The sequence below is a fragment of the Panthera onca genome, chromosome B1 (genome assembly GCF_046562875.1).
Source record: "Panthera onca isolate mPanOnc1 chromosome B1, mPanOnc1 haplotype 2, whole genome shotgun sequence".
NCBI classification, from domain to species: Eukaryota; Metazoa; Chordata; class Mammalia; order Carnivora; family Felidae; genus Panthera; species Panthera onca.
The window spans coordinates 6,104,124-6,111,631 of NC_138342.1; the positions used below are offsets into that span (position 1 = coordinate 6,104,124).

A 7,508-nucleotide genomic window follows, 5' to 3' on the forward strand; every position below is an offset into this window, starting at 1 on the left:
ATGTGTAGAAGGCAGTGTCCTTCGCTCCATCGCGGTCCGGTTGCTTAGTTTATAGAGGGGAAGCAAAAACAACCCCTTTCTGCGTCTGCCGGAAGGAAGCAGCGATGTACCTCGACCCTCAAGCGCCTTGCAAGGACTGACTACGTGAGTCTGAGAGCTTTTTAGGTCTAACTGCTCTCTCTCGGGGACAAGGAGGCCCGGATTCGGGTTCTGACCGCACTTCTGGGAGCCCGGCTTCCGGGCTCCCCCAGTCTGTCTGGTCCCGCGGAACGGCACTCCACAGCAAGCTTGCTTTCTTTTCCTCCGGAGGGGAGTTGTGGCATGCTCAGACTGCAGCCTCGGGGATCGAACGTTTGCCGGAGCTACGGAGACTGGAAGATCCTAGAACCAGGGTACCCCGGAACTTGCCGGGCGAAGGCTCACAGCCGGCCCCGGGGGTGCATGGGCGCAACCCTGTGCGCTCTTGGAATTCCTAGGCAGAGCTCCGGCGCCTGGGGCTAGAAACAGCGCCGTGTGCCCAAGACTCGGTTTCCACCCTGAGCCACGGCCTCTATCCGTGGAGACGTCCACCCTCCCTCCCCAAGTCCAACGCCAGATACTTTGCTTTGTAACAACCGTTGGCCTGCTGGCTTGCAGTGTTAAGGGCTCGCCGCAAAGGCTGCCTGGGGCTGTCCCGCGTGGAGTCTGGAGGCGCGGGCCAAGGCGGGGTGGAGGCAAGGCCGGGGGAGGGGGACGCACGCAGATCTGGTGAGAATTAAACCGGGGCCCCCAACTCGAAAGAGAACAGAGCGGTGCCTGGAACATAGTAGGTCCTGTTTACTAGGAGGTCATTTTCTGCTACCAACATCCTTGCAGAATTCGCCCCAGAAGGCTAAAACTTGGCGCTCGTTCAAATCTATTCTCCTGGAAGCCTGAATTTAACCTACTATATAAAAGAAAAAAACGGAGTCTGTGAGAGTTTGGGGGGAGGGCTCATGCAAAGGACACGCCAAGGTGGGAAGTGTATTGTCGCCTTGGGTTTTCAGTAAAGTGGTTTGTGTTTAGGCGTCCTAATAGGGGGTGTGAAGGAGTTCACATTCTGGCAGCTCAAAATTAAATCCACAAACCGGGTCTACACCAGCGCAGCGACTTAGAGAAGGAAAGCTGTGCCTCCACCCCCCACCTGGCCTCCTGTGGGAAAAACAGGTTTGCGGGGGTAGGAATTGTCTGGATTAGCTGTCTGCAGTCATCAAACCATTTGGGTGATTCGCTTTGTTTTCATAGACAGGTTAAAAAGGAAGAAAAAAGAAAGAGTCGGTTCTGGGTCACCTGAGCAAGTGTCGATTTCAGCTTAAAGCGAATTGGAAAATTGAGCCTAATTATCGTAGGTAATTGCTTCAATTCTCCACTTGACTTTGCCAGCGCAGATCTGTCCTGTGTGTTCAAAGAGACGCCCCCCTCTGTCCCGGAATATCGTGGTCACCTTTGAAAGGCGTTAGAGTAAAAGTACCATCGCACTGAAAGGCAATTGCATGTGCGAAGACGTGAAATTCACATAAAGGCCTAAATCAATAAAGAGATCATTTCTTGTAGCTTAAAATTAATTTATTTAACAAATATAGCTATAATATAAATGATAATAAAATTTCAAATATACAGTATATTACACACCATCCCTTCCAAAGGGATTCTTGACAGACACACAAACGTACTGTTAAATAAGAAACAGGATTTTTAAATTTTATTTTACAATTTCTTCTGATACTGGTGAGAGGGGTCCCTCCAACCTACCTTTGCAACGCATCTGTGTGCCCCCCTCCCCCCACCGACAACAAACGTTCTGCTGTTGAAGTTCTCTGAACTTTTCCGAAGGAAGGACCTGGGGGCTGGCGGGGCGGTGGGGAGGCCGATCTCCCCTGGCATGTTCTCCTTCTCTCCAGCTGTTCTTATTTCCAAAATCTTCAGGCGGGAGTATTTTTCCTGTGCTTTTCGCGCCGGGTGTCGGGGGCAGGAGGCAGGGATACAGGACGCAGCCCCTGGTGCGCGTCCAACAGCTAACTCTGCTGAGGCCCCTTGGGAAATTTAACTTCTCTAACCCCAGTTTATCCATCTGTAACACAAAGGGTAGGTCTAGATTCTAGAAGAGTGTTAAGGGACCCTTCCAGCCACTTTGGGGGAGGGGATCAGACTTCGTGAGTGAACGCAGGGAGCGGCGGAGGATAAACCAGAGCAGTGTGGGGGGTGGAAGGGGAGCTCGCTGGGTGGGGTGGGGGTGGGGGGCTCCTGCTGCTTTGCAGAAGACAGGGGCTGGAGGAATCGGCTGGAACCGCAGGTAGGGGACCCTGGGACCCTCTATGTCAGATGGTACATGCTGTAGCCCACATGGGCTGTGTAGAGTCCCACGGGCGCTACCGGCAGCGCGGCGCGCTGGAAGGGGCCAGAGGCACCGTAGAGCGAGGCGCCCGCCGCGGCCGCTACCGCCGCTGGGCCGCCGAGCGGGAAGGAGAGCCCGAAGGCCGCGGGTGGCAGCATGGGCTTGGCGGCCATCTTCAGCTTTTCCAGCTCGGCCTCCTGCAGTCTCTTGGCCTTGGCGCGGCGGTTCTGGAACCAGATCTTCACCTGCGTCTCGGTGAGGCTGAGCGAGCTGGAGAACTCGGCGCGCTCGGCGATGGACAGATACTGCTTCTGGCGGAACTTGCGCTCAAGCGCCAGCAGCTGCGCCGTGGTGAAGGGCGTCCTCGGCTTGCGGTTGGTCTTGTGCTTGCGCAGGGTGCAGGCCGGGGGGCTCAGCCGCCCTAGGGGGCCGAGAGAAAGGCAGTGGGTTAAGAAAGCGGCGCGGGAGTGTAATCTGCCCACAAAGCAGAAATAGTAGTCAACAGCAATACCGGCTATTCATTTGCGTGGGGCACTTCGGTGCCAAGCGCTGGGAGAGACACTTGGAAAAGATTTTCTCCAATTGCCACGCCCCGCGGGGTAGACGTTTCCGTCTACTTCTTGCAAACGAGGAAACAAAGATTCCGGGTGAAACGCGCGCGTGTTCAAGGCCCGAACTTAAGTGGGAAGAGGTGGGATGCCTCCTGCTAGATGGCTGCTTGGGAGGGCCTTCGGCGGCGGGCCTCCTCCCACCGTCGCCCAGGCTGGGACCGTAGGTGTTAATAAGGTTGATGAAACAGGCAGAAAGGCCCTGCACCGAACCCAAGATCACATCTAGTTTTCTGCGTTGGGTGAACATGTATGTGTGCCCACCAAAGTGTTCAGCGCTAGGCTAGGCCCAGATCTCTTCCCCTTGGAACCGCGTGCTCCTACAGGGGTCTAAGGACAGTCTCAGGGGATGGCAGGCGAGCAGAGCCGGCTGTCAGGCGGTCAGAAGGTTGCACCGGCGGCCATATCTCAAATATAGGAAGTGCCAAGGGGAGGGGGGTTGCATCTTCCGGTGGTCTCAGTTGTCTCTTGGGGTTCAGCCACCCCCAGTGCCTTGACCCTCTGGTCACGCACATATGGGGGTGAGTGGGAGAGGGGTTGCAATGGCTTCTCGTCCAGCTGGGTCTCAGTCCACGGAGACGAACGGTGCCAAGCTTTTTCTTATGGCTTCAAAATATACCTCAAAGATGGGCGGTGAGCCAGCGCCCCGGCAGAGGGCTCCCGAAGGTACCAGTCGGAGTCCTCTGGGCCAGTGAACCCCTGCCCTGACACAGGGCAGTTGTGGCCAGATAAAACGGAGAACACATTATTCCCAGGACAACGGGGATCTCAACGACTTTGGGGTCAGCGTGGAGGCCCTAACCGAATTCCCGAGTCCTGGAAAGGACGCTTTGCCTACCCAGCGGCTTCCCTCCGGGGAAAAATGAATTCAAGTACATAATGTTTCACCATGCGGGTTTTGCCTAAGTATGCATGTTTTTTCGTTTGTTTGTTTTTTTTCCCTTAAATGAGCCTTTGGGCTCGCAGACCACCAGGATATGAGTCAAACGAAATCTTGTGTTAACATCCCCCCTTCTTCCCTGCTCCAGGCCATTGAGAGTCCGGGAAGCAGTTGGCCCCCGACTCGCTTTCCGCCGGGCCGCCCGAGGGGCGGGCGCCGAGGGAAACGTCAATCCCTTCGGTAGCGACAGCCTAGCCCGGGGCCACCTTCTCCAGCCTTTAGGCCCAGGGAGGGGCTGGCCTTTCAAAGACGTTTAATCCCCAGATAAAAATCATTCCTCAGCATCACGCCATTGAATTCGGGTTGCTATTATGCCGCGCAAAATAATCGGAGGAAACGAGGAAAACTTGGGAATTTCCCGTGCTCCTGAAATATCTCCGAGCGTGTTTGCTGGGCAGAGAAGCCGGGGGGCCGCGAGGCCTTGCAACGACCCCGAACGCGCCTATGGCGGCTGGAGTCCGCTCCAGTGGCCCTGTCGGGCGACGTCTGGGAGCTTCCCACCGCCACGGAGGGGACGCCTCCCGCTAATTGACTTGGTGCCCCGCCCCCTCCGCTGGACCTGAGTGCCCCCTCCCACTAATTGAACCATCCACCGTGAGCACCAAGTATCTGTCTGAAATCTGAAGGGTTGGAAGGGGGAATTTTGCAAGAGGTTCAGAACCTCAGGGCAGAGAGGTACTTTAATGCGGGGTGGAGGGGGGGGGGGGAGTCTTCTATGAGAAAGTGAAACTCTGAGCGCAGGGAAGATGTCCGCACCGCCTGGACCCATCCGTAGGGATAACGGCCAAATAACAGGGCATAGGGGCAGATAGGGAAGTGGGGACTCCCGGGGGCTTCTGATAGGAGCAGGAGGGGAGGGTGCCCAGACACCTTGCCCTGGAAGTTAACTGCACCCCCGCCACACACACACACACACGCCCAGCGTCGCCCGGCCAAGGCGAGGAGTCCGCGAAAGTGGACCGAGAGCTGGGCTTCAGCCAGGCCTCTCTACCCCTCTAGCTGACGCGAGTAGGGAGAGTGGCGAACCCCGGCCGCCCCGCCAGCAGATCTGCAGCATGGGCTCCGGGTACCTGGCTGCAGGTACGCAGCTGCTGGAGACAGGCAGGCGCCGGCTCCAGGCCTGGCGCCCTCCCGCCCCGCACCCCCCGCCCGCCCCCCCTCCCCCGCCGCCTGGGTTCTGGCTACTTACTGGCCGGGGGCGGGGAGAAGCGGGGGTTCTGCATCCACGGGGTCCTCTCGGGCTTCTCGGGGCTCTCGGCTTTGACGAGCGCATCTTCTGGCAGCTTGAGAAGTCCTCCCACCGAGAAATGGCCCAGCGGCCGCGGCGAAGACGGCGCGTCCGGGGCTCCCAGAGACCCCGGCCGGGCGCCCAGGGGCTGCGCGGAGCCGCCCGCCGCCTGTGCGCCCTCGGAGGCCACCAGGGCGCTCTCCTTGGCCCCGGGCTTCCTGTGGTCGGCCATGAGCGCCTCCACGCTGAAGGGCAGGAGTGAAGGGGACACTTTGGGCTTGGCCCCCTCCTCGTCTGCGCCCATGGCGGCCGCCGTGGCCGCGGTGGCGCTGGGGGCCTGGCTCCCGCCTCCCCCCGCCGGCTTGCCGAAGGCGGAGTCCTCCACTTTGACACCGAGTGGCAAAGAAGTCATGTCAGCAGCCGGGGCCATGCAGAGCCGGGCCCCCCCTCCAGCCGCAGCACGGGCCAGCCGCCGGGCATGGGCTTGGGGCGAGCTGGGAGCGCGGCCGGCCTTTGGGTGCGCCCGGGGCCCTGGCCGGGCGGGCCCTCGCGCGCGCGCCTCCCGCCCCTCCCCAGAAGGCCGGCTCCGGCGCTCGGGGCCTGGTTCCTCGCTGGCGCCGCCGCGCAGGCCGGGTTCCCGGGCGCACTCGCCGGCTCCGGGTCGGGCCGCAGCTCCCCAGAGAACTTGTTAATAAGGCGAGGCCGGCGCCGCGGCGACCAATCAGCGCGCGAGGGGGCGGGCCCGGCGCCTGCCATTGGGCCGCGCTCCTGCGGACGGGCCCCGAGGCGCACTGGGCCGCTGGGCGCGCGGGACGGGGCCGGGCCCCGGGAGGGCAGGGGAGGGGAGGGGAGGGGGCGCCGGAGAAACTTTCTTCCGCGCTGCAGCCTGGGCCGCGCGTCTGTCTCCGGGTCCCCGCGGCTCTCTAGTTTTTCTGTCTTCCTGGGGGACTCTCCCTGCCCTCGTCCCTTCTCTTCTGCCCTCCCCTCTCTTCCCTTCCTTGATCGCCCCTCTCTCCCACGCCTCCCTCTTTCCTCTGCTCCTTTCCTGTTTCTATCAAGGCTTCTTTCACCTTTCCCTTTGGCGGCCAGCCGCTGTGTCTCTTTCTCTATCCCCCTCCGCTATCTGCCTCCCGTCTTCTCTCCCGCGATCATTGGCGATGAGTCATTTCAGACACACTTCTTTCACAGTTAAAAAAAAAAAAAAAATCTGGCTGGTTATGTATTCTAGTAGAAAGAAAGATTAATTTCTTTTTTTAAAAAAAACCAAACCTCTATTTTCTTCCTCTGTTTCAGTCTTCAAAACTTTACCTCTGAGTAGAAGTGGGCCTTTGTCTCTTTCTAGGCGCTGGACTGAAGTTTGCAGAAAGCGGCCACTCTCCTGTGGTGCTATAGACGCTAAGAATAAGAACACATGATATTATCCGGGGTCGTTAATCGATTTTCATTCATGATGTGTACTTTCCCCCCCGCTGTGAAATTCCCTGGGAGGATTACAACACCTATACCGGCGACCAGCTGGGGGAAGGAGCCGCCGGGTCCTTTTGATATAGAACTTATTGAAATAAAACCAGCAGAAACGTCAACAAAACACTGATCTGGCCTTAACGTGACCTCAACGCGTCCGCGGAAACAATAACACGTCCCTGTCTCTGGGTCGCGGATGGTACCGGAGTGGGGAGGCACGTTTGTGGGAGGGGGTCAGCGGAGAAAGAGGACGCTTCCTGGGAAGGATCCTTGGTAGCTGGGCCGGAGAACTTTTATTTTGCCAGTTTCGGAGGAAACGTGATCTTTTTTTTCTGCTAAAAAAAATGGAGGAAAATGAGTTGAAAGCGTGGGGAGATAGAAGATCTATGCAAAGTCGGGTTGGGGCTCAGCAGTTTTCTGCCCCTCCTCTTTATGGCCTCTTATCCCGGGGCCCAGGCCGGCGACCCCCGGGGAGCCAGCGGCGGTGATTGGCGGCTCACCGGGACCCGCCATTGATGACTGCGGGGTTCTAATCTCCAGGAAACACGAGGGGCTGCCGTGGCCATTTAGGGGTAATTATCCGAGCGCGGAGGGACAGCGAATTCCCTCGCCTTTTAACTGGGCGCAATAAAAGCTGTAGATTAGGGGCGTCCAGATTAAGGGAAATGAATTGCTACAGCGGGAACTTTATTACCCTGACGGCGTCCGGGGTCTGGCGGGAGGGGTCGGGCTGCGGACGCCAGGGTGATCGGCAGCCTCACGTCTGTCCATAGGCTCCAGAGATGTGTTCAGGTCTTGGGGGGTGGGGGGGGGAGGGGTTCAGGAATACTCGCATCTGTGAAGTTTACGCCGCGTTTCCAGATTCCTTACTCGTCCGAGACTGCAACACAAGCATTAGGCAGGGTTTGGGGCCTC

At 58.6% G+C, this 7,508-nt stretch overlaps 1 protein-coding gene across 1 annotated transcript; it reads right to left on the reverse strand.

Annotated features, from left to right (window-relative positions):
- Positions 1 to 1,562: 1,562 nt before the first annotated feature.
- MSX1 (msh homeobox 1) lies at positions 1,563 to 5,789 on the reverse strand. Its single transcript, XM_060655450.3, has 2 exons — positions 5,091 to 5,789; positions 1,563 to 2,774 (listed from the first exon to the last, which is right to left on the reverse strand). Exons 1-2 carry the CDS (start codon positions 5,557 to 5,559, stop codon positions 2,332 to 2,334), a joined length of 912 nt encoding a protein of 303 aa, XP_060511433.1. The 5' UTR covers positions 5,560 to 5,789; the 3' UTR covers positions 1,563 to 2,331.
- Positions 5,790 to 7,508: the final 1,719 nt, after the last annotated feature.

What these genes read in the sequence shown, in the direction of transcription:
- MSX1 (XM_060655450.3), bottom strand. Translation starts at nt 5,559, where the DNA reads ATGGCCCCGGCTGCTGACATGACTTCTTTGCCACTCGGTGTCAAAGTG. An exon ending in CTTCTCCCCGCCCCCGGCCA is followed by an intron (nt 2,775 to 5,090) that starts GTAAGTAGCCAG and finishes TCGGCCCCCTAG; the next exon opens with GGCGGCTGAGCCCCCCGGCC.